The sequence below is a fragment of the Pseudophryne corroboree genome, chromosome 5 (genome assembly GCF_028390025.1).
Source record: "Pseudophryne corroboree isolate aPseCor3 chromosome 5, aPseCor3.hap2, whole genome shotgun sequence".
NCBI classification, from domain to species: domain Eukaryota; kingdom Metazoa; phylum Chordata; class Amphibia; order Anura; family Myobatrachidae; genus Pseudophryne; species Pseudophryne corroboree.
The window spans coordinates 509,864,705-509,888,538 of record NC_086448.1 but is presented as its reverse complement, the minus strand read 5'-3'; the positions used below and the strand labels follow the sequence as shown (position 1 = coordinate 509,888,538).

General features: G+C 49.5%; 1 protein-coding gene across 1 annotated transcript in view; it reads right to left on the bottom strand.

Annotated features, from left to right (window-relative positions):
* Positions 1–23,834, bottom strand: part of RIPK1 (receptor interacting serine/threonine kinase 1) — a 266,027-nt gene that overhangs the window by 227,625 nt on the left and 14,568 nt on the right. The window contains exon 4 of the mRNA XM_063923061.1: positions 4,295–4,448. Coding sequence (XP_063779131.1) covers positions 4,295–4,448 — 154 coding nt within the window. The remainder of the gene's footprint in view (positions 1–4,294; positions 4,449–23,834) is intronic.

The following is a 23,834-nucleotide window of genomic DNA, read 5'->3' as shown; positions in this document are numbered from 1 at the left end:
ACATCTCTCGCCTCCCCCAAGAGAGGCCTCTCATCCGCAGTGTAAAATGGAGGTTATCAAGCTCCGTTTAGAAACCTGGAGAGGAGAAATGACGGACGGGGTCTCTGGTTAATAGTGACCTTACCTGCATAATCTGAGCTGTTCAAACAGGAGCGTGCTGCAGCTGCGTTAAGGGCTAAGCAGATGGTTCCACCGCACAATCCCCACATAACAGGGAATTCTCTGAGTTACATTTAGGTAAATGAAAAGAGAAAAAGGAGGGTTAAAGAAGTGCAGCCCTATGTAATCTCCACACTATAAAGTGCAGTGACAGGCACGTCTCCCTTCTCTGAGTTCAGATGCCTCTATTAGCGTACTGAGCCACTGCAGCAATTTGTCTGATGACACACACACATTCTTAAAATTACAAACAGCATTAGTACCAAGGGAAACAAAGGAATAATAAAGGGAAGGCAATACCCGCCCTGTATATAGTGTACTGCTAAATTAGTAAGAAACAGGAGCAATACATGTTTCTCGGAAGCTCCGCTGGTTGTGGATAATTGCAGTCCATAGTGGGGTGGACCTTTGGATTTGCAGACAGTACGTCTATCACTGTTAAGTTATGTGGGACGAGAAACCAGGTCTGTACCTGGAAGTCCCTGGTATTATAATAAACAGAGGTGAAAGTTTTGTGTTCTACCTTATATGTACAGTAGGGTGTAAGCCCCGCCCTCCCCCCTGCTATGGCGCCTATGTAAAATCAACGGCGCTAGCGCTATAATATCCTGCCAAGGGAGGGCCTTGTAATAATTGAAAAAGCTACTCACCACTGTGAGATGAACGAGGCTTCATAAACCCAATGCTCTGACTGTAGGAGGTATCCATCCCAATACAAGTCACACATTGCAAAGATCAGTCATTGTATGTGTGGTCTCCCGGGGAATGAGTTATGTTTTCTATTTTCACCCTCCCCAATCTCTGGGTTTGCTGGACCCATAAACCAAAATAATCATACTCTGTAATGAGGGATATGCAAGAGTAAATGGGCGCCAGCGCGTGCATAGCCGCCGGGATTAGTCGGGATGAAGCTCCCCCCCCCCCTTCCCCCGTTATGGCGCCCAATTTAAATCTTAAAAACTCCAGCGCTAACGTAGCGGACGGCGCCCCGCATCCCCCGCCGGCGATGCGAGCCACGGCCGGGGAGCGGAGGACTAACATAGCGGGGGGCACTCTGTGAGCAACGGCCGGGGAGCGGAGGAAGCTGAGCCCGCTGTGTAGAGCGGGCTTAAGCTCCGCTCCCCGTATTGGCATCCATCTGAACCCCAGAAGCTACAGCACTAACCTAACTGGGGCGCCCTGCAGGCAATGCAAGCCACGGCTTGATTGTAAAGTGGGATTAAGCTCCGCCCCCCCTGTAATGGCGCCAGTTTCAAACTTACTAAGCGCCCTGAGTATCCCCGCACAGGTTCTAGCGGGGATCTGTGTGCGGGGTGAGCGGAGGGTGCCGAAAACCAGAGCGGGCAGCGGGAGGGGAGAATGCAAGACCCAAACTGCGACTGCAGAGCCGATGCCAGCGCCAACCAGGTGCACCACTGGCTCTCTGCGTCTTGCAAGGAAACTGAGAGCGGGAAGCGGTGATATGAGCCGCTGGAGACAAGAGATGAGTCAGAGTCTCTGGCGGCTGTCTCATGGCTCAGCATTAGATTAAAGTAAAGTTGTACTCCCCGCTGCTGCTGCTGTTGTAGATGGAGTGGCCGCGACACGCGCCGCACGCAGCGGTGTCCGGTCACTTATACTCACCGCTGCCGTGCTGCCAGGATCTTCTGCCGACGGAGCGGCCCCGACACGTGCCCACGCAGCGGTGTCCGGCCAGTCTCCGGAGAGCTCAGTGTCTCCTTCAGCCGGGGCCCATCCCGAGCCGCACGCAGCTGCGATGGGACCCCTAGTAAGAAAAATAAAAATAAATTCTTCAGAGAAGACCCAAGTGAACCAGCTCCCTTGGGCACTAAACTAAGACTGGCTTGGAGGGGGGACATAGTAGGGGAGGAGCCAGTCACATGGTTATAAATTTAAAGTGCCAGCTCCCAGTTACTGCCTACTATATCCCCCATTGTATCTGCACTCCAGTGGCCCCTAGTGGATGAAGGAGAAATTACAAATAATGTAAGGGGAATAAATCAGGAATGAAAATACAGTGTTATGGATTGTTTGAGGAAGGGAGGTGACCCAAATCGGTATCCTGCTTAGGGTCCCATGAGATCTAAATGCGCCTCTGAGGTGTACTAATTACTCACTGACACATTTTAAAAGATACACAAGTAGTGCTAATTATTTCACTTGTGATTCTGTGATTTTGCTCTAAAACCCACTTATTATAAAAGTGACCATCTGCTACCAACATCCCAAAGTTACAATTTAATTAATTATTAATGCCATGACGGTTAATTAATTAATAATTTTATAGTATGTAAATTATAACTGTTACTTCAATGCTGATTGGTTGCCATGGGCAACTTCTACACTGGCTCATTTCTCCACTCTTATCACTGCTTCATACATTTAACCCAGTGTTCCTAATAAGAGGAAAATCATTGTAAAGCCCCCACGCTGAACGCTTAATGGTACGGAGTCAGTGCGGATGAAACACTTAGGGAACTCAACCCACCTGCACAGCGCCTATTACATATTGTGGACCAGTGTACTTCCCCTTTCCACCAGGGAAAACACGCTCTCCCTATTGGGAGGTGGCACTAAGACCTGCATAATGGCAGCATAAGGAACAGCGCTGCACTCCTGCACTCTCTAAAAGGATGAGAGTGTGCAACTTTCTCCAGCCCCCGGCGATCTATGTGGAGTCTCCAAAATGTGCCATACTTATGGAGGCACCTAAAGAACACTGGAATTCTGGGGCTGCAGAGAGGAGGAGCTCAGATTTTAAAGTTACAGTAGTTTAAGTGCTAAGCTCCAACCCAACCTACAGTCCCATGGTCCAGTGTCCGCCAGACTTGCTGCAAAAGAAGTATGGATTGGAGTTCCTAAAACGTTTCTAGAGTTGAGATTAGTCACAGATGTTCTAAATACTACAAGTTAAATATACCCTAAATAGACTTTTGGGTTATATATATGGCACATGCGTATTTAATATCACTTATTTAGCCTAAGTATTAGTAATTTAATTCACTAGGAGGTGCCCTTTACCTTTATATATACTTTTTTTACTCTCTATATGGGGAAGGGGGGTATTTATTAAAGCCTGGAGAGAGGAAAAAATGTACAGATGTAAATTAAATTTACAAATGTAAAAATGTGAGAGATAAAGTACTAGCCAACCAACTTTTGCCTGATACAGGCTGTGTTTGAAAAATGACAGTTAGGAGCTGATTGGTAAATACCCCCGACCCTCCCACCCCACCCTCAGGTATTTATTGTCACATAAACGTTTTCAGGTGTTTATAATAGGGTAGATGCACATAATTTTTTCATTGCTGCTTACATATAGACTTGGCAGAGTATGCTACATACAGGACGGAACTTTACAGTTATAGCTGACGTTTTCCTAAAGAATCTGTGTTGATCGTGCGTAGCAACGTAATATCACCTTTGACTCAGGATCGTCACTCTATTCGTCTAATATTTAGCTGGCTTAGAATTTTTTCCCAACTTTTTTAAGTGTTTATAAGTTCTATTTATTATGCAATTACAAACTTTTTTCCCAGTGGATGACATAAATTCTGTTTAGTATACCCAGGATAGCAAAATCCAAAATTACAGGATATCCAGCGGTGGCCATCTTGGGTTAGCTGCAATTGAACATGTGTATTTAATTGTGACTAAGTAAGGACAGCTAGTGATGGCATAGTGATGGCAGTAAGTGCAGCTCTGCATATAGCTGAATATACACATCTATGTGTACACATCCCTCATAGCCCCAACAAGCCATGACGAGCTGCGTCTTTTCTGGAATTTTGTTTCACCTGCCTCAGGCAGGCGAAATCAAATCCCCGAAAGCAGCCTCGTTTTCATGTGAAAATGGGGCTGCGGCCACTAAAAACACACAGGTTTAACTGAGCCTGTGTGTTTTTGCGAGAAAAAGTATTTATTTTATGGGCGATCTAATTGGATAGCCCGTAAAAATATATAACAGTAAAACATCGGAAAAATGGTTTCATAGTGGGTAATTGGATACCCCTCATATCTGTACATACAATGCAGCTGACTTGTAGCTGCATTGTATGTACATTGTAGCTGCATTGTATGTACTAAATCATCCGCACGGGTATCCCAGATGATGCAAGAAGTGTTCATACAGTACCTGTTTTAAAACCTTTAACAAGTGTCCTTTGGGCATATACTCAATCACCAAAGAATAGTTGCTGTCTTCTAAGATGATACCAAGCAGCTTTACAATTCGCTCATGTTTGAGCTTATACATTATTTCACCCTCTTCAAGGAGATCCTTACTGTACCTAATACAAAAATATAAAAATATATTAATACATCTAAAATCTCATGTGCACTTAGCCACTGAAAATAAAATATTTATAATATAGTATGAGAAGAATAAAACTTGATTGAAAAGACGGCTCATGCTTCTTTACTGATCCACAGGAAAACGTGCGGGATTTTGGCAAAACATACAGGACTGATGCCAATTTGAACGCAAGTCAGTTCTGCAGAGGAATCGTGTGTATTTTGTACTGTACATGCTCCTGAGCTGAGCACACTCAACGGGTGGTCTTCTGTTTGCCGGCGGTCGGGCTCCCGGCGCTCAGTATACCGGCGCCGGGAGCCCGACAGCCGGAATACCGACAATTATTTTCCCTCGTGGGGGTCCACGACCCCCATAGAGGGAGAATAAAATAGTGTGGCGCGCGTAGCGTGGCGAGCGCAGCGAGCCCGCAAGGGGCTCATTTGCGCTCGCCAAGCTGTCGGTAAGCCGGCGGTCGGGCTCCCGGCGCCGGGATGCTGGTCGCCGGGAGCCCGACCGCCGGCCAGCCGTAGTGAACCCCACTCAACTATGGGGGATGCTGAGTCATAAGTAACTCAGTAGCATCTTCACTTGCAGATGAAAAGGCGTAAACAGGGTATTTGCACTTAGGCCGCGGTTAAGGGGGGTACTCACGGGAGAGATGTGTGCTGAGCGATCTTAACACAGACCGCTCAGCACACATCTCTCACCCCGCTCAGCACAGCGCGATGTGCTGAGCGAGGGGGAAAGCCGACGGGGGGCCGCTCACTTCACACAACGGTGAAGTGAGCGACTCGCTAGATTGAGCCTGCATGCAGCTCAATCTAGCATCGGCGATAGCGATGTGCGGGGCCGCGCATCGCTATCGCTGGAGGGCATACACACGGCAGATCCGTGCTTAAAATCTAAGCAATCTAGCAAGATTGCTTAGATTTTAAGCACGGATCTCTCCGTGTGTACCCCCCTTTAGTAAGAGAAGGTCGTGAGACATTATGCAGAGCTGGGTAAACTACTGATAATGTTTGTCTAAATAACAATTGTGCCTCTGTGTCAGAGCCGTAACTACGTGTGTGCCAGGCACACAGCGCAGTCGCCCTGAGGGCGCAACTGCCCACTTTCCCTAAAATCATCAGCGGCTTGTAATGAGTCAAACTGACTCATTATAAGCCGCCTGTGTGAGTGTGCTGCTGCCGGAGAGGAGCAACTCCGGAGGCAGGGGAGAAGGAGGAGGAGGGAGGGGGAGGAGGGAGCCGCAGCAGCACTATGTAATTGGTGGCAGAGCCACTGCAGTTGCCCCTCTCCTTCCACATAGGCTGGCTGCCGCCGCAGTGAATGCTGGGATGCGCTTCCCTCATCCCAGCATTCACAGTGGCGGCGGCCAGCCTATGTGTAAGGAGAGGGAGAGCTGCAGCGGCGCTGCCACCAATTACATAGCGCTGCTGCGGCTCCGGAGTCCCCCTCCCTTCTCCTCCTCCGCTGCCTCTGGAGCTGCCAGCACGGAGGAGCCTGACTGCCTGAGCCAGCAGAGAGATGGTATCTATCTATCTATCTATCTATCTATCTATCTATCTATCTATCTATCTATCTATATCTCTATCTCTCCTGTATACCTAATGTGTAAAAGGGGGACTGGCTGCCGTAACGTGTAAAAAGGGGGGTGCTGTCTGCCGTACCGTGTAAAAAGAGGGACGCTGTCTGCCGTAATGTGTGATAAGGGGATGCTGTCTGCTGTAACGTGGGAAAATGGGGACGCTGTCTGCCGTAATGAGAAAAAGGGGGGTGCTGTCTGCCGTAATGTGTAAAAAAAGGACGCTGTCTGCCGTAATGTGTTATAAGGGGATGCTGTCTGCCGTAACGTGTAAAAAGGGGGACGCTGTCTGCTGTAATGTGTAAAAAGGGGGACGCTGTCTGCTGTAATGAATAAAAAGGGGGACGTTGTTTGCCGTAATGTGTAATAATAGGATTTTAGTTACCTATCGGTAAATCCTTTTCTCGTAGTCCGTAGAGTACCATGGGGTATAGACAGGTCCACCAGGAGCCATTGGCACTTTAAAAGTTTAACAGTGTGGGCTGGCTCCTCCCTCTATGCCCCTCCTACCAGACTCAGTCTAGAAACTGTGCCCGAGGAGACGGCATACTTCGATAAAAGGATTATACACAGATAGTGGCGAGATTCATACCAGCTCACACAACAAGGCAAATCCAGCCAACATGCCGGATAAACTTAGCAACAGCTGAAACAGTACTGAAACAGTAAAATGCAGAACTTACCTAGAAACTAGGCAGTACTGAACTAAATAACCACTGCATGAAAACGAAGCGCCGGGGCGGGCGCCCAGCATCCTCTACGGACTACGAGAAAAGGATTTACAGGTAGGTAACTAAAATCCTATTTTCTCTTACGTCCTAAAGGATGTTGGGGTCCATATTAGTACCATGGGGATGTACCAAAGCTCCCAGAAAAGGAGGGAGAGCGCGGAGGCTCCTGCAAAACTGCTTGACCAAACTTGAGGTCATCAGAGGCCAAAGTATCGAACTTGTAAAACTTAGCAAACGTGTTCGACCCAGACCAAGTAGCTGCTCGGCAAAGCTGTATAGCCGAGACACCCCGGGAAGCCGCCCAGGAAGAACCCACCTTACGAGTAAAGTGGACCTTAACAGATTTTGGACATGGCATTCCTGCCGTAGAATACGCATGCTGGATGGTGAACCTGATCCAGCGTAAAATCGACTACTTAGAAGCAGGACACCCAATTTTCTTGGGATCATAGAGGACAAACAGAGAGTCAGATTTTCTATGACGAGCCGTCCTCTTCACATAAATCTTCAAAGCCCTGACAACATCCAAGGCCTTTGAAGCAATTGAGGAGTCAGTAGGCACTGGCACCACAATAGGTTGGTTGATATGAAAAGCTGACACAACCTTAGGAAGGAACTGTGGATGAGTCCTGAGCTCCGCCCTATCTTCATGGAAGACCAGATAGGGACTTTTACAGGACAACGCCCCCAATTCCGACATACGTCGAGCAGAAGCTAAGGCCAACAGAGTGGAGGCTCAAACCAATCCGATTGCAGGAACTGTAACACCACATCAAGATCCCAGGGTGCCGTTGGCGCCACAAACGGAGGCTGGATGTGCAGAACCCCTTTCAAAAAGGTCTGAACCTCAGGGAGGACAGCCAATTGTTTTTGGAAGAAAATGGATAAAGCGGAGATCTGGACCTTGATGGAGCACAATTTTAGGCCCATATCCACACCTGCTTGCAGGAAAAGGAGAAAACGTCCATGTTGAAACTCCACCGCAGGAAATTTCTTGGATTCACACCAAGACACATATTTTTTCCATATTCGATGGTAATGTTTAGACGTTACCCCCTTCCTAGCCTGTATCAGGGTAGGAATAACCTCGCTCGAAATAGACTTCCAAGCTAAGAACTGGCGCTCAACTGCCATGCTGTCAAACGTAGCCGTGGCAAGTCTTGATAAACGAACGGCCCCTGCAGTAGAAGATCCTCTCAAAGCGGTAGGGGCCTTGGATCTTCCAGCAGTAGATCCAGCCGATCCGCGTACCAAGCCCTCCATGGCCAGTCCGGAGCAATGAGGATTGCCAGAACCTTTGCTCTTTTTATAAGTTGTAGAATTTGAGGAAGTGGAGAGAACACATACACTGACGTGAACACCCACGGTGTTACAAGTGCGTCCACCGCCACTGACTATGGGTCTCTCGACCTGGAACAGTACCTCCGCAGCTTCTTGTTGAGGCGGGAGGCCATCATGTCTATGTGAGGAACCCCCCCACCAACCAGTTACCTCCTCGAACACTTCCGGGTAGAGGCCCCACTCTCATGGATGAAGATCGTGTCTGCTGAGGAAGTCCGCTTCCCAGTTGTCTACTCCCAGAATGAAGATTGCTGACATCACTACCGAGTGCCTTTCTGCCCAGTGGAGTATTCTTGTCACCTCTGACATTGCAGCCCTGCTCTTCGTTCCGCCTTGTCGGTTTATGTAGGCCACTATGGTCACGTTGTCCGACTGCACCTGAACAGCCCGATCCTGCAGATGGTGTGCTGCTTGAAGAAGGCCGTTGTATACGGCTCTTAGCTCCAGGATGTTTATCGGGAGAAGGGATTCTTGACTTGACCACCTTCCTTGGAAGGTTTCCCCCTGAGCGACTGCTCCCCAACCTCTTAGACTTGCATCCGTGGTTAGAAGGATCCAGTCCTGAACTCCGAACCTTCGGCCCTCCAGAAGGTGTGGTAGTTGAAGCCACCAGAGGAGCGAAATCCTGGCTTTCGGTGACAGACTTATCCTCTGGTGCATATGTAGGCGAGATCCCGACCACTGGTCCAAGAGATCCAGCTGAAAGGATCAAGCATGAAACAATCCGTACTGCAGAGCCTCGTAGGAGGCAACCATCTTCCCCAGAAGGCGGATACACTGATGAACCGATACCCGGGCAGGCTTCAAGACATCCCGGACCATTGTTTGAATCACCAACGCTTTCTCCACCGGTAGAAACACCCTCTGCACCTCCGTGTCGAGGATCATCCCCAGGAAAGACAGACTACTTGTCGGCTCCAGATGCGATTTTGGAAGGTTCAGGATCCAACCGTGCTCCTTGAGCAGATGTGTCGTGAGAGCAATGAATCCTAACAACTTCTCTCTGGATGATACCTTGATCAGCAGATTGTCCAGATACGGAATTATGTTCACCCCTCGCTTGCGGAGGAGAACCATCATCTCTGCCATCACCTTGGTGAAGACCCTCGGCGCCGTGGAGAGACTGAACGGCACTGCCTGAAACTGATAGTGATCGTCTAACAGTGCAAACCTGAGATAGGCCTAGTGCGGCGACCAAATGGGAATGCGGAGGTACGCATACTTGATGTCCAGGGACGCCAGGAACTCCCCCTCCCTCAGTCCGGAGATAACTGCTCTCAGAGACTCCATCTTGAACTTGAAGTCCCTGAGATATGGGTTCAAAGACTTCAAGTTCAGAATTGGCCTTACCGAACCATCCGGCTTCGGTACCACAAAAAGGTTCGAGTAGTAACCTTTGTTCAACTGATGAGGTGGAACTGGAACAATGACCTCGGACACTACCAATTTTCGGATAGCGTCCAGAAGAATAGCTCTGTCTGCCGGCAAAGCTGGCAAGCCTGATTTGAAGAAACGGTGAGGCGGGAGAGTTTGAAACTCCAGCCTGTACCCCTGGACACAATATCCTGTATCCAGGGGTCCAGGCCCGACGACACCCAGACGTGGCTGAAATGCAGGAGTCTTGCTCCCACCTGACCTACCTCCAGGCTATGCGGTCCACCGTCATTCTGAGGACTTTGAGGTACCAGAAGCCGGCTTCTGGTCCTGGGAACCTGCACGACCACCTCTAAAGAAGGTGTGAGAAGGCTTGTTCTTTCTAGGCCTCGCGGGCCGAAAGGACTGTGACGTGTTGGGAGTACAAGGCTTCTTCATAGCCGGTGCAGCTGAGGGGAGAAAAGGAGACTTACCAGCGGTAGCCGTGGCAATCCACGCATCCAGCGCCTCCCCAAACAGAGCCTGCCCACTTTTCCTGGATTCCGCGTCCGCAGACCATTGGCGCAGCCAGAGACCACTGCGAGCCGAGACGGACATGGAGGAGATCCCTGCAGCCATGAAACCCAGGTCCTTCATGGATTCTACCAGGAACCCTGCAGAATCCTGTATGTTACGTAAAAACAAATCAACATCACCTTTATCCATCGTAGTCAAGTCCTCTAGCAGAGTGATTGACCACTTGGCTATAGCTTTAGAAATCCATGCACAGGCAATAGTAGGCTGCAGTATAGCCCCTGAAGCCGTGTATATGGATTTGTGCGTAGCATCCACTTTGCGATCAGCCGGGTCCTTCAACGCGGTAGATCCCGGGACTGCCAATACCACCTGTTTTGACAGCCTGGAGACAGAGGCGTCAACTATTGGCGGGGACTCCCATTTTTTTCTATCGTCTTCCGGGAAGAGAAGAGCAACCAGGACCCTTTTAGGGATCTGGAATTTTTTCTCCGGGTTTTCCCAGGCTTTTTCAAATATAGCATTTAATTCCTTAGATGCCAGGAAGGTGAGAGGGGCTTTCTTACTGTCCGTGAAAAAGGCCTCCTCAACCTGCTCAGAAGGTGTGTCAGAAATATGTAACACATACCGCATGGCCTCAGTCATCAACTGCACCCCCTTAGCAAGTGATGCCGTCCCCCTCGACACATCCCCATCACCGTCTGCTGTGTCAGAATCAGTATCCGTGTCATCCTGCATAATTTGGTCAAGAGCACGTTTGTGAGAATGTACCGCAGGGGCCCCTGAGGGAGCAGCATCAGACCATACTGCCATAGAGGATTGCAACACCTGAGTGGCATGTTCAGTCCTTGCAACCCTTTCAGAAATCTGAGAAATAGCCCCCCTAAGAGAGGTTAACCACTCCGGTTCTCTAGCTCTGAGCTACAACAGTGCAATCCTGATTACATGGGATGGGATCTTCCTGAGAAGATAAATCCTCTGCAGCATATGAGACAGAGTCTCTAGACATGTTTGCTTGTACACCCCACAAACCCCACATACACACAAGGTACAGGGCAGACAGAGTCCCCCCCCCCCCCCCCCCCAAGAATGGCAGAGAGACACAGAGACTGGAGCCAACCCACACACAGCGCTATATAGGTATAGGGAAACCCTTATCCAGTGCTGACTGTGTCCCTTAATAGGTGACAGTCTTACACAGCCTCCTCTCCCTTCTACCTTCTCCTGGTACCGTACAGATAGCTGGAGGTGCTCTGGAGAGGCTGCTCTTCCACTGGCAGCGTGTCTGCAGGCAGGAAAATGGCGCTGCTGGGTCCGCTGAGGAGAAGCTCCGCCCCCTTAATGGCGCTGTCTTCCCGCTCTTCCAAGATTATACTGGCCTGAGGATTTTTTGCTGGCTGAGATCCGCAGACCCCGACAGGCTTTCTGGTCAGTGTAGGGTTAAGGCGCCGGCTCAGGGCGCCGTTCACCTAAGTACCGCTGATCCCCCAGAGCGCAGTTAGTACTGCGCTCCTACCCTGTAGCCGCCATCTTCACACCGGCCCCCCGCTTGCTAGGGGGGGTCGGTGACTTGCCACAAACTTCAGCTCTGCAAGGGGGTGGCGGCATGCTGCTGGGGTGAGCGTTCCCCTGCGCCGGGGAGCGATCTATCCCCTCTGGAGCTCATTGTCCAGTCAGCGGAGACGGTGGCTCAGACCCCGCTGTGACCCGCTCCTCCGGGCAGATTTTCTAAACTGAGTCTGGTAGGAGGGGTATAGAGGGAGGAGCCAGCCCACACTGTTAAACTCTTAAAGTGCCAATGGCTCCTGGTGGACCCGTCTATACCCCATGGTACTAATATGGACCCCAGCATCCTCTAGGGCGTAAGAGAAAAGGGGACGCAGTCTGCCGTAATGTGTAATAAGCGGGACTTATGTGTAAAAAGGGGGACGCTGTCTGCCGTAACGTGTAAAAAGGGGGACGCTGTCTGCCGTAATGAGTAAAAAGGGGGACGCTGTCTGCCGTAACGTGTAAACAGGGGGACGCTGTCTGCCGTAATGTGTAAAAAGGGGGACGCTGTCTGCCGTAACGTGTGAAAAGGAGGACACTGTCTGCCGTAATGTGTAATAAGGGGACGCTGTCTGCCGTAATGTGTAATAATAAGATTTTACTCACCGGTAAATCTATTTCTTGTAGTCCGTAGTGGATGCTGGGGACTCCGTAAGGACCATGGGGAATAGACGGGCTCTGCAAGAGACTGGGCACTCTAAGAAAGATTTAGTACTACTGGTGTGCACTGGCTCCTCCCTCTATGCCCCTCCTCCAGACCTCAGTTAAGGAAACTGTGCCCGGAAGAGCTGACATTACAAGGAAAGGATTTTGGAATCCAGGGTAAGACTCATACCAGCCACACCAATCACACCGTATAACTTGTGATAAACTTACCCAGTCAACAGTATGAACAACAACAGAGCATCAACCAATGGATGCCAACATAACGTAACCCTTTATTAAGCAATAACTATATACACGTATTGCAGAAAGTCCGCATCCACTGGACGGGCGCCCAGCATCCACTACGGACTACGAGAAATAGATTTACCGGTGAGTAAAATCTTATTTTCTCTAACGTCCTAGTGGATGCTGGGGACTCCGTAAGGACCATGGGGATTATACCAAAGCTCCCAAACGGGCGGGAGAGTGCGGATGACTCTGCAGCACCGAATGGGCAAACACAAGGTCCTCCTCAGCCAGGGTATCAAACTTATAGAACTTAGCAAATGTGTTTGAACCCGACCAAGTAGCTGCTCGGCAAAGCTGTAATGCCGAGACCCCTCGGGCAGCCGCCCAAGAAGAGCCCACTTTCCTTGTGGAATGGGCTTTTACTGATTTTGGATGCGGCAATCCAGCCGCAGATTGAGCCTGCTGAATCGTGCTACAGATCCAGCGAGCAATAGTTTGCTTTGAAGCAGGAGCACCCAGCTTGTTGGATGCATACAGGATAAACAGCGAGTCAGTCTTCCTGACTCCAGCCGTCCTGGCTACATAGATCTTCAAAGCCCTGACTACATCAAGCAACTTGGAATCCTCCAAGTCCCGAGTAGCCGCAGGCACCACAATAGGTTGGTTCAAATGAAAAGATGACATCACCTTCGGCAGAAATTGCGGACGAGTCCGTAATTCTGCCCTGTCCATATGGAAAACTAGATAGGGGCTTTTACATGACAAAGCCGCCAATTCTGACACACGCCTAGCCGAAGCTAAGGCCAATAGCATGACCACCTTCCACGTGAGATACTTTAGCTCCACGGTCTTAAGTGGTTCAAACCAGTGGGATTTTAGGAAACCCAACACCACGTTGAGATCCCAAGGTGCCACTGGTGGCACAAAAGGGGGCTGAATATGCAACACTCCCTTAACAAACGTCTGAACTTCAGGAAGAGAAGCCAGTTCCTTTTGAAAGAAAATGGATAGGGCCGAAAATCTGGACCTTTATGGACCCCAACTTCAGTTCCATAGTCACTCCAGACTGTAGGAAGTGCAGGAACCGGCCCAGCTGGAATTCCTCTGTAGGGGCCTTCTTGGCCTCACCCCAGGCAACATATTTTCGCCATATACGGTGATAATGTTTTGCTGTAACTTCATCCGGAATGCCCTTTTCCGCTAGGATCCTGCGTTCAACCGCCATGCCATCAAACGCAGCCGTGGTAAGTCTTGGAACAGACAGGGCCCCTGTTGCAACAGGTCCTGTCTGAGAGGCAGAGGCCATGGGTCCTCTGTGAGCATTTCCTGCAGTTCCGGGTACCAAGTCCTTCTTGGCCAATCCGGAACAATGAGTATTGTTCTCACTCCTCTTTTTCTTACGATTCTCAGCACCTTGGGTATGAGAGGAAGAGGAGGAAACACATAGACCGACTGGAACACCCACGGTGTTACCAGGGCATCCACAGCTATCGCCTGAGGGTCTCTTGACCTGGCGCAATACCTTTGTAGCTTTTTGTTGAGACGGGACGCCATCATGTCCACCTGTGGCAGTTCCCATCGATTTGTAATCAGAGTGAAGACTTCGTGATGAAGTCCCCACTCTCCCAGGTGGAGGTCGTGCCTGCTGAGGAAGGCTGCTTCCCAGTTGTCCACTCCCGGAATGAACACTGCTGACAGTGCTTGCACGTGATTCTCCGCCCAACAAAGAATCCTGGTGGCTTCCGCCATCGCCACTCTGCTTCTTGTGCCGCCCTGGCGGTTTACATGAGCCACTGCGGTGATGTTGTCTGACTGAATCAGCACCGGTTGGTCGCGAAGCAGAGGCTCCGCTTGACTCAGGGCGTTGTATATGGCCCTTAGTCCCAGGATATTTATGTGCAGACAAGCCTCCTGACTTGTCCACAACCCTTGGAAGTTTCTTCCCTGAGTGACTGCCCCCCATCCTCGGAGGCTCGCATCCGTGGTCACTAGGACCCAGTCCTGTATGCCGAACCTGCGGCCCTCGAGAAGGTGAGCACTCTGCAGCCACCACAGAAGAGACACCCTGGCCCTCGGGGACAGGGTGATCAGCCGATGCATCTGAAGATGCGATCCGGACCACTTGTCCAACAGATCCCACTGAAAGATCCTCGCATGGAACCTGCCGAAGGGAATGGCTTCGTATGATGCCACCATCTTTCCCAGGACTCGCGTGCAGTGATGCACCGACACCTGTTTCGGTTTCAAGAGGTCTCTGACTAGAGTCACAAGCTCTTGAGCCTTCTCCGCCGGGAGAAACACCTTCTTCTGGTCCGTGTCCAGAATCATGCCCAGAAAAGGCAGACGCGTCGTAGGAATCAGCTGCGACTTTGGAATATTCAGAATCCAGCCGTGCTGTTGCAACACTTCCTGAGAGTGTGCTACGCTGATTAGCAACTGTTCTCTGGACCTCGCCTTTATGAGGAGATCGTCCAAGTATGGGATAATTGTGACTCCTTGCTTTCAAAGGAGCACCATCATTTCTGCCATTACCTTGGTAAATATTCTCGGTGCCGTGGAAAGACCAAACGGCAACGTCTGGAATTGGTAATGACAGTCCTGTACCACAAATCTGAGGTACTCCTGATGAGGTGGATAAATGGGGACATGCAAGTAAGCATCCTTGATGTCCAGAGACACCATAAAATCCCCCTCTTCCAGGCTTGCAATGACCGCTCTGAGTGATTCCATTTTGAACTTGAATCTTTTCAGATAAATGTTCAGGGATTTTAAATTCAATATGGGTCTGACCGAACCGTCCGGTTTCGGTACCACAAACATTGTGGAATAGTATCCTCTTCCTTGTTGAAGGAGGGGAACCTTCACCACCACCTGCTGGAGATATAACTTGTGAATTGCCGCTAACACTACTTCCCTTTCTATGGGGGAAGCTGGCAGGGCCGATTTGAGGTAACGGTGAGGGGGCATCACTTCGAATTCCAGCTTGAATCCCTGAGACACAATCTGTACAGCCCAGGGATCCACCTGTGAGCGAACCCACTGGTGGATGAAATTTCGGAGACGTGCCCCCACCGCTCCTGGCTCCTGTGGAGCCCCAGCGTCATGCGGTGGATTTAGTGGAAGCCGGGGAGCACTTCTGTTCCTGGGAACTAGCTGTATGGTGCAGCCTCTTTCCTCTACCCCTGCCTCTGGCAAGAAAGGACGCACCTCTGACCTTCTTGCTTCTCTGTGATCGAAAGGACTGCATTTGGTAATACGGTGCTTTCTTAGGCTGTGAGGGAATATATGGCAAAAAGTTTGACTTCCCAGCCGTAGCTGTGGAAACTAGGTCCGAGAGACCGTCCCCAAACAATTCCTCACCCTTGTAAGGTAACACCTCCATGTGCTTTTTGGAGTCAGCATCACCTGTCCATTGCCGAGTCCACAGGACCCTTCTGGCAGAAATTGACATTGCATTTATTCTAGAGCCCAGTAGGCAAATGTCCCTCTGGGCATCCCTCATATATAGGACAGCGTCTTTTATATGCCCCAGGGTCAGTAAAACGGTATCCCTGTCTAAGGTATCCATTTCCTCAGACAGATTATCTGTCCATGCTGCTACAGCACTACACATCCAGGCCGACGCAATGGCCGGCCTCAGTATAGTACCTGAGTGTGCATAAACAGACTTCAGGATACTTTCCTGCTTCCTATCTGCAGGATCCTTTAGGGCGGCCGTATCCTATGACGGCAGGGCCACCTTTTTAGATAAGCGTGTCAGAGCTTTATCTACCCTAGGGGAGGATTCCCAGCGCCTCCTGTCCGTTGGCGGGAAAGGGTACGCCATAAGTAACCTTTTGGAAATTAGCACTTTCTTATCGGGGGAATCCCACGCTTTTTCACATAATTCATTTAACTCATGTGAAGGGGGAAAAGTCACCTCTTGCTTTTTCTCCCCATACATATAAACCCTCTTGTCAGGGACAGGGTTTACCTCTGATATGTGCAATACATCCTTCATCGCTATAATCATGTAGCGGATGGCTTTAGCCATTTTAGGCTGCAATTTTGCATCATCGTCATCGACACTGGAGTCAGAATCCGTGTCGATATCTGTGTCAACCATTTTGGATAGTGGGCGCTTCTGAGACCCTGACAGCCTCTGCACTGTAGGATCAGGCATGGGCTGAGACCCCGACTGTCCCAAGGTATCAGCTTTATCCAACCTTTTATGTAAGGAGTTTACATTATCATTTTACACCTTCCACATATCCATCCAATCAGGTGTCGGCGCCGTCGGCGGAGACACCTCATTCATCTGTACTTGCTCTGCCTCCACATAGCCCTCTTCGTCAAACATGTCGACACACGCGTACCGACACACCACACACACAGGGGATGCTCTATATGAGGACAGGACCCCCACAAGGCCTTTTGGAGAGACAGAGAGAGAGTATGCCAGCACACACCCCAGTGCTATATGACCCAGGAATCACACAGTAACTTAGTGTTTACCCAGTAGCTGCTGTGTATATATATTAAATGCGCTAAATTTATGTGCCCCCCCTCTCTTTTTACCCTTTCTACCGTGAGTCTGCAGGGGAGAGCCTGGGGAGCTTCCTCTCAGCGGAGCTGTGGAAAGAAAATGGCGCTGGTGAGTGCTGAGGAAGAAGGCCCCGCCCCCTCAGCGGCGGGCTTCTGTCCCGCGATTTTTTGTAAAATTAATGGCGGGGGCTCATGCATATAACAGTGTCCAACTGTATATATGCTGCTTTTGCCAGGAGGTATCTAATTGCTGCCCAGGGCACCCCCCCTGCGCCCTGCACCCTACAGTGACTGGAGTGTGTGGGTTAGTGTGGGCGCAATGGCGCACAGCTGCAGTGCTGTGCGCTACCTCATATGAAGACAGGAGTCTTCTGCCGCCGATTTTGACGTCTTCTTTCTTCAACCCGCCGGCTTCTGACTTCTGGCTCTGCGAGGGGGACGGCGGCGCGGCTCCGGGAACGGACGACAAGGTCAGGTCCTGTGTTCGATCCCTCTGGAGCTAATGGTGTCCAGTAGCCTAAGAAGCGCAACCTAGCCGCAGTTAGTAGGTTTGCTTCTCTCCCCTCAGTCCCACGTAGCAGAGAGTCTGTTGCCAGCAGAAACTCTATGAAAATAAAAAAACCTAACTAAAATACTTTCTTATTAGCAAGCTCAGGAGAGCTCACTAAAAGCACCCAGCTCTGTCCGGGCACAGATTCTAACTGAGGTCTGGAGGAGGGGCATAGAGGGAGGAGCCAGTGCACACCAGTAGTACTAAATCTTTCTTAGAGTGCCCAGTCTCCTGCGGAGTCCGTCTATTCCCCATGGTCCTTACGGAGTCCCCAGCATCCACTAGGACATTAGAGAAAAGGGGACGCTGTCTGCCGTAATGTGTAAAAACGGGACGCTGTCTGCCATAATGTGTAAAAACAGGACGCTGTCTGCCGTAATGTGTAAAAACAGGACGCTGTCTGGCGTAATGTGTAAAAACAGGACGCTGTCTGCCGTAATGTGTAAGAAGGGGAATCTGTCCGCCGTAATGTGTAAAAGGGGCTCTACATGGTGTAGTGGCGCTACTGTGTGGCGTAATTTGAATAAAGGAGACTACTGTGCACCGTAATATGAATTGGTATTATTTTGTGGCCACACCCCTTCCTCATGAAGCCACGCCCCTATATATTTTTCCATGCGCCTGCGGCATGCACTGCCCTTATGGTACATAAGGGAAGGGGGGAAGGGGGGGGGGGCGCCGATGCCGTTTTTTGCACACAGCGCTAAAATGTCTAGTTACGGCACTGCTCTGTGTGTACACACCATGTGACACGTGCTGTGAGACTTTTTAAGTGGAAATAACATGCAAGTATAGACTCTATAGACCAAGCCACAAGTAATCAAAACAGGTCGCACATGTGGAACCAAACCAGGGTTTCCCACAGGCCTGTCACATTAATACAACCTCTACATATAGGCATTCCTCTTCTCCTAGCAGAGTAAGGGCCTAATTCAGTAAGGATTGCACATTCTGCTAATTAGCAGAATTTGCAATACTTGTGTCTGCATGCTGGGGGCCGCCCATCAATGGACAAGGCCACCCAGCATGCTGACCGCCGCCTCCCCCCTTGTTGAGGCAGAAATTGCGATTGCATCGCAATTTCTGCTTCATCGTAGAATTTGTGGTTGCCTCCTGCCGGCGCAACTTAGCTGCGCCCGCAGGAGGTCCACCGGCATGTTTCTGATCACGGTGGCTGCGTGTGACATCATGCAGCCGCTGCTGACCACAAATGGCGGCGGTCACAGGGACCTCACCGCTGCCGCACCAAAGGCCTCCTTCTCACAACCGCCACAGCCCATGGGCTCCTCCGCCGCCGACTACACCTCTGCACAGCCACCGACCACAGCCCCTTCCGCATCTCCATGGCTCATCTCATTAGGTAATGTTCCCCTGCTTCCCTATGTTCTTCTGTCACTCTCCCTGTCCCTGCTTTCACTCTTTCTGTTCCTGCTGTCACTCTCTCTGTCTCTGCTGTCACTCTCCCTGTCCCTGAATTGTGGATAATACTGTGTGGCATATTGTGAATTTTGTCTCATACTGTGTGGCATATTGTGAATTTTGGCTCATTCCGTGTGGCATATTGTGCATTTTGGCTCATTCCATATGGCATATTGTGAATTTTGGCTCATAGTGTGTGGCATATTGTGAATTTTGGCTCATACTGTGTGGCATATTGTGAATTTTGGCTCATACTGTGTGGCATGTTGTGAATTTTGGATCATTCCGTGTGGCATATTGTGAATTTTGGCTCATACTGTGTGGCATATTGTGAATTTTGGCTCATACTGTGTGGCATGTTGGGAATTTTGTCTCACACTGTGTGGCATATTGTGAATTCTGGCTCACACTGTGTGGCATATTGTGAATTCTGGCTCACACTGTGTGGCATATTGTGAATTCTGGCTCACACTGTGTGGCATATTGTGAATTCTGGCTCATATAGGCCCTACACACTGGTCGATAATCCTCAAAGATATGAACGATCTCGTTCATTATTGAACGAGATAACGTTCATATCTTTGAGTGTAGAGTCACCAGCGATGAACGATGCGCGGACCCGCGCTCGTTCATTGCTGGTGCCCCGTCGGCTGTGCATGCAGGCCAATATGGACGATCTCGTCCATATTTGCCTGCACTTCAATGGAGCCGGGTGACGGGGGGAGTGAAGAAGCTTCACTCCCCCCGTCACTGAACCCCCCCCCCCCCCCCCCCGCTGCGTCGCCTGTCGGACGTATCCGCCGTCGGGCAGCTCGGCGGCGGATCTTTAAATGTGTAGGGCCCTATACTGTGTGGCATATTGTGAATTTTGGTTCATACCTTGTGGCATATTGTGAATTCTGGCTCATACTGTGTGGCATATTGTGAATTCTGGCTCATACTGTGTGGCATATTGTGAATTCTGGCTCATACTGTGTGGCATATTGTGAATTTTGGCTCATTCCGTGGGGCATATTGTGAATTTTGGCTCATACTGTGTGGCATAGTGTGCATTTTGGCTCATACTGTGTGACATGTTGTGAATTTTGGCTCAATCCGTATGTCGTAATGTAAATTTTGGCTCATTCTGTGTGGCATATTGTGATTTTAGCTCATTCCGTGTGGCGTAATGTAAATTTTGGCTCATTCTGTGAGAATTTTGGCTCATTCCGTGTGGTATAATGTGAATTTTGGCTCATTCCGTGTGGGATAATGTGTAAGGGGCACCAGTACTAGATAGTATAAGGGGTCCTACTATTGTGGTGCATAATGTGTATATCAGGGCTGGCCAAACCAGTCCTCGAGATCTACCAACAGTACACATTTTCCAGACCACCTAGCTGGTGCACAGGTATAGTCATTACTAATTAAGATGTGCTGCATTCATTCCTAACTGACAATTCTACAGATCTCCAGGAGGCCTGGAAAACATGAACTGTTGGTAGATCTCGAGGACTGGTTTGGCCAGCCCTGGTGTATATGATGTGGTACAGTACACTTATGGACATGCCCCCTTTTGAGTGACCACGCCCCTTTTTCCAGAGGCACATGCATAATTACAACCTTCACTTTTCTATACCACTCTTCAAAATTTCCACTTCGACCACTGGCTCTTATATCTTTGCTCTATGCGCTACAAGTGCCATTACACATCACGCGTTAGTGCCATGTGACTCGGTAGCGCCAATCATATTTTTTTGCGTCTGTTGCCGCGAAAATGCTTCTTAGAAGCATTGTAACGCAATAGGGTGTACAAGCAGCTTCTGCTGATTAAAATTATATGCAGCATGCCTATATTCTGTTTGTAATTGCGGCTCTGTCTGCATCCAAAATAAAACGTTATAGTCTTTTCAAGGAAAACACTGTAGCATAGCATTTTTTATGCAAATACAGTCATAGTCACAGACAGAATTTAGGCATGCTACATATCATTTTAATCAGCAGAAGCTGCTTGTGCTTCCTGTTGCATTACATTGCATCTAAGAGGCATTTTTGTGGCAACATATTTAAAAAAGACACTCAGCGCTACCGAGTCCCGCCAAGGCATGGCATGACTTGAAGGGTTATTTAGCGTGACTGCAGCAAGGATGTAAGAGGACACATCTGTAACGATACATTCACATCTTGCATACACACAATACATCCTAATTGTACAACAGAATAGAAGTAGCCTACCCAATCCGCCAGCATGTGCATCATTGCACTAAACATGGTGAAAGGATCACAAAACTTTGAATGCTTCATCACACAAAGATACATAATACCACACTGACCTAACAATACATACCCCTATCTAGTGCGATAAAGCACATGATTCGCTATGACCAGAACCTATACCCCCTCTAATCCCTCCAGTCTTCAATCCCTGCTTTTCTCTTCTCAATTCTTTTTTCACTATTGCTTCTTTTGCCCTCTTTCCTCTTTCTTGCTCCTTCTTTGCAGGGACAGAATCTTATTATTCCCACCATAATAAAGATCAAGATAGGTAGCGTTGGGGTAGGTTTGTGTATGCTGGTCACCATACCGACACCGGGATCCCGGCTTTTAGATGGCCAGCAGGGGGGGGGGGGGCAGTTGGGGGCATAGTCACTGCTGGTGACCTTTGGGCTATTCAGTGTTTGGGATCCCAGCGTCGGTATTGTCACAGGCGGTCTACCAACCACCGGTCACATAACCGCATCCCGTAGTGTTAACGTACTTAAAATGAACACATTAACCATCTTTTGGCTATTGTAAACCATATTCCTCAAAAATAGTTCCAGGATGTCCAGGCATTGGTTCGCAATTTATTTATACTGGGAAAAAATAAGATTTTAGACCTACCGGTAAATCTTTTTCTCCTAGTCCGTAGAGGATGCTGGGGACTCCGTAAGGACCATGGGGTATAGACGGGCTCCGCAGGAGACATGGGCACTATAAAGAACTTTAGATGGGTGTGCACTGGCTCCTCCCTCTATGCCCCTCCTCCAGACCTCAGTTAGAGAACTGTGCCCAGAGGAGACGGACAGTACGAGTAAAAGGATTTTTGTTAATCCAAGGGCAAGATTCATACCAGCCCACACCATCCACACCGTATAACCTGGAATATACGCAACCAGTCAACAGTATGAACAAAAACAGCATCAGCCAAAGACTGATCTCAACTGTAACATAACCCTTATGTAAGCAATAACTATATACAAGCCTTGCAGAAATACGTCCGCACTGGGACGGGCGCCCAGCATCCTCTACGGACTAGGAGAAAAAGATTTACCGGTAGGTTTAAAATCTTATTTTCTCTTACGTCCTAGAGGATGCTGGGGACTCCGTAAGGACCATGGGGATTATACCAAAGCTCCAGACCGGGTGGGAGAGTGCGGATGACTCTGCAGCACCGACTGAGCAAACATGAGGTCCTCAGCAGCCAGGGTATCAAACTTGTAGAATTTTGCAAAAGTGTTTGAACCCGACCAAGTCGCCGCTCGGCAAAGCTGTAATGCTGAGACGCCCTGGGCAGCCGCCCAAGAAGAGCCCACCTTCCTAGTGGAATGGGCCTTTACCGAATTTGGTAACGGCAATCCAGCCTTAGAATGAGCCTGCTGAATCGTGTTACAGATCCAGCGGGCAATAGTCTGCTTAGAAGCAGGGGCGCCAACCTTGTTGGCTGCATACAGGACAAACAGTGCCTCTGTTTTCCTAACCCGAGCCGTCCTGGCTACATAAATTTTTAAGGCCCTGACCACATCAAGGGATTTGAAATTCTCCAAGTCACCCGAAGCCACAGGTACCACAATAGGTTGGTTCATATGAAACGATGAAACCACTTTAGGCAAAAATTGAGGACGACAAAGCCGCCAATTCGGACACCCGTCTTGCAGATGCCAAGGCCAACAACATGACCACCTTCCAAGTAAGACATTTTAATTCAACCGTTTGAAGAGGTTCAAACCAGTGAGATTTTAGGAACTGTAACACCACGTTAAGGTACCATGGTGCCACTGGAGGCACAAAAGGAGGCTGTATGTGCAGCACTCGCTTTACAAAAGTCTGGACTTCTGGGAGAGAAGCCAATTCCTTCTGAAAGAAAATTGATAAGGCCGAAATCTGTACCTTAATGGAGCCTAATTTTAGGCCCATATCCACTCCTGTCTGTAGAAAGTGGAGAAAACGGCCCAGATGGAATTCCTCAGTAGGAGCATTCTTGGCTTCACACCAAGATACATACTTTCTCCAGATACGGTGATAATGTTTCGCCGTCACCTCCTTCCTAGCCTTTATCAGAGTAGGGATGACTTCTTCCGGAATGCCTTTCCCAGCTAGGATTCGGTGTTCAACCGCCATGCCATCAAACGTAACCGCGGTAAGTCTTGGAACACGCAGGGCCCCTGTTGCAACAGGTTCTCTCTGAGAGGAAGAGGCCACGGATCTTCTGTGAGCATTTCCTGAAGATCTGAATACCAGGCCCTTCGAGGCCAATCTGGAACAATGAGTATTGTCCGCACGCTTTTTCGTCTTATGATTCTCAATATCTTTGAGATGAGTGGAAGAGGAGGGAACACATAGACCGACTGAAACACCCACGGTGTCACCAGGGCGTCTACTGCTACTGCCTGAGGGTCCCTTGACCTGGCACAATACCTCCGAAGCTTCTTGTTGAGGTGTGACGCCATCATGTCTATTTGAGGAAGTCCCTAATTACTTGTTATCTCTGCAAAAACTTCTTGATGAAGTCCCCACTCTCCTGGATGGAGATCGTGTCTGCTGAGGAAATCTGCTTCCCAGTTGTCCACTCCCGGAATGAAGACTGCTGCCAATGCGCTTATGTGATTTTCCGCCCAGCGAAGAATCCTGGTGGCTTCCGCCATTGCCGCTCTGCTTCTTGTC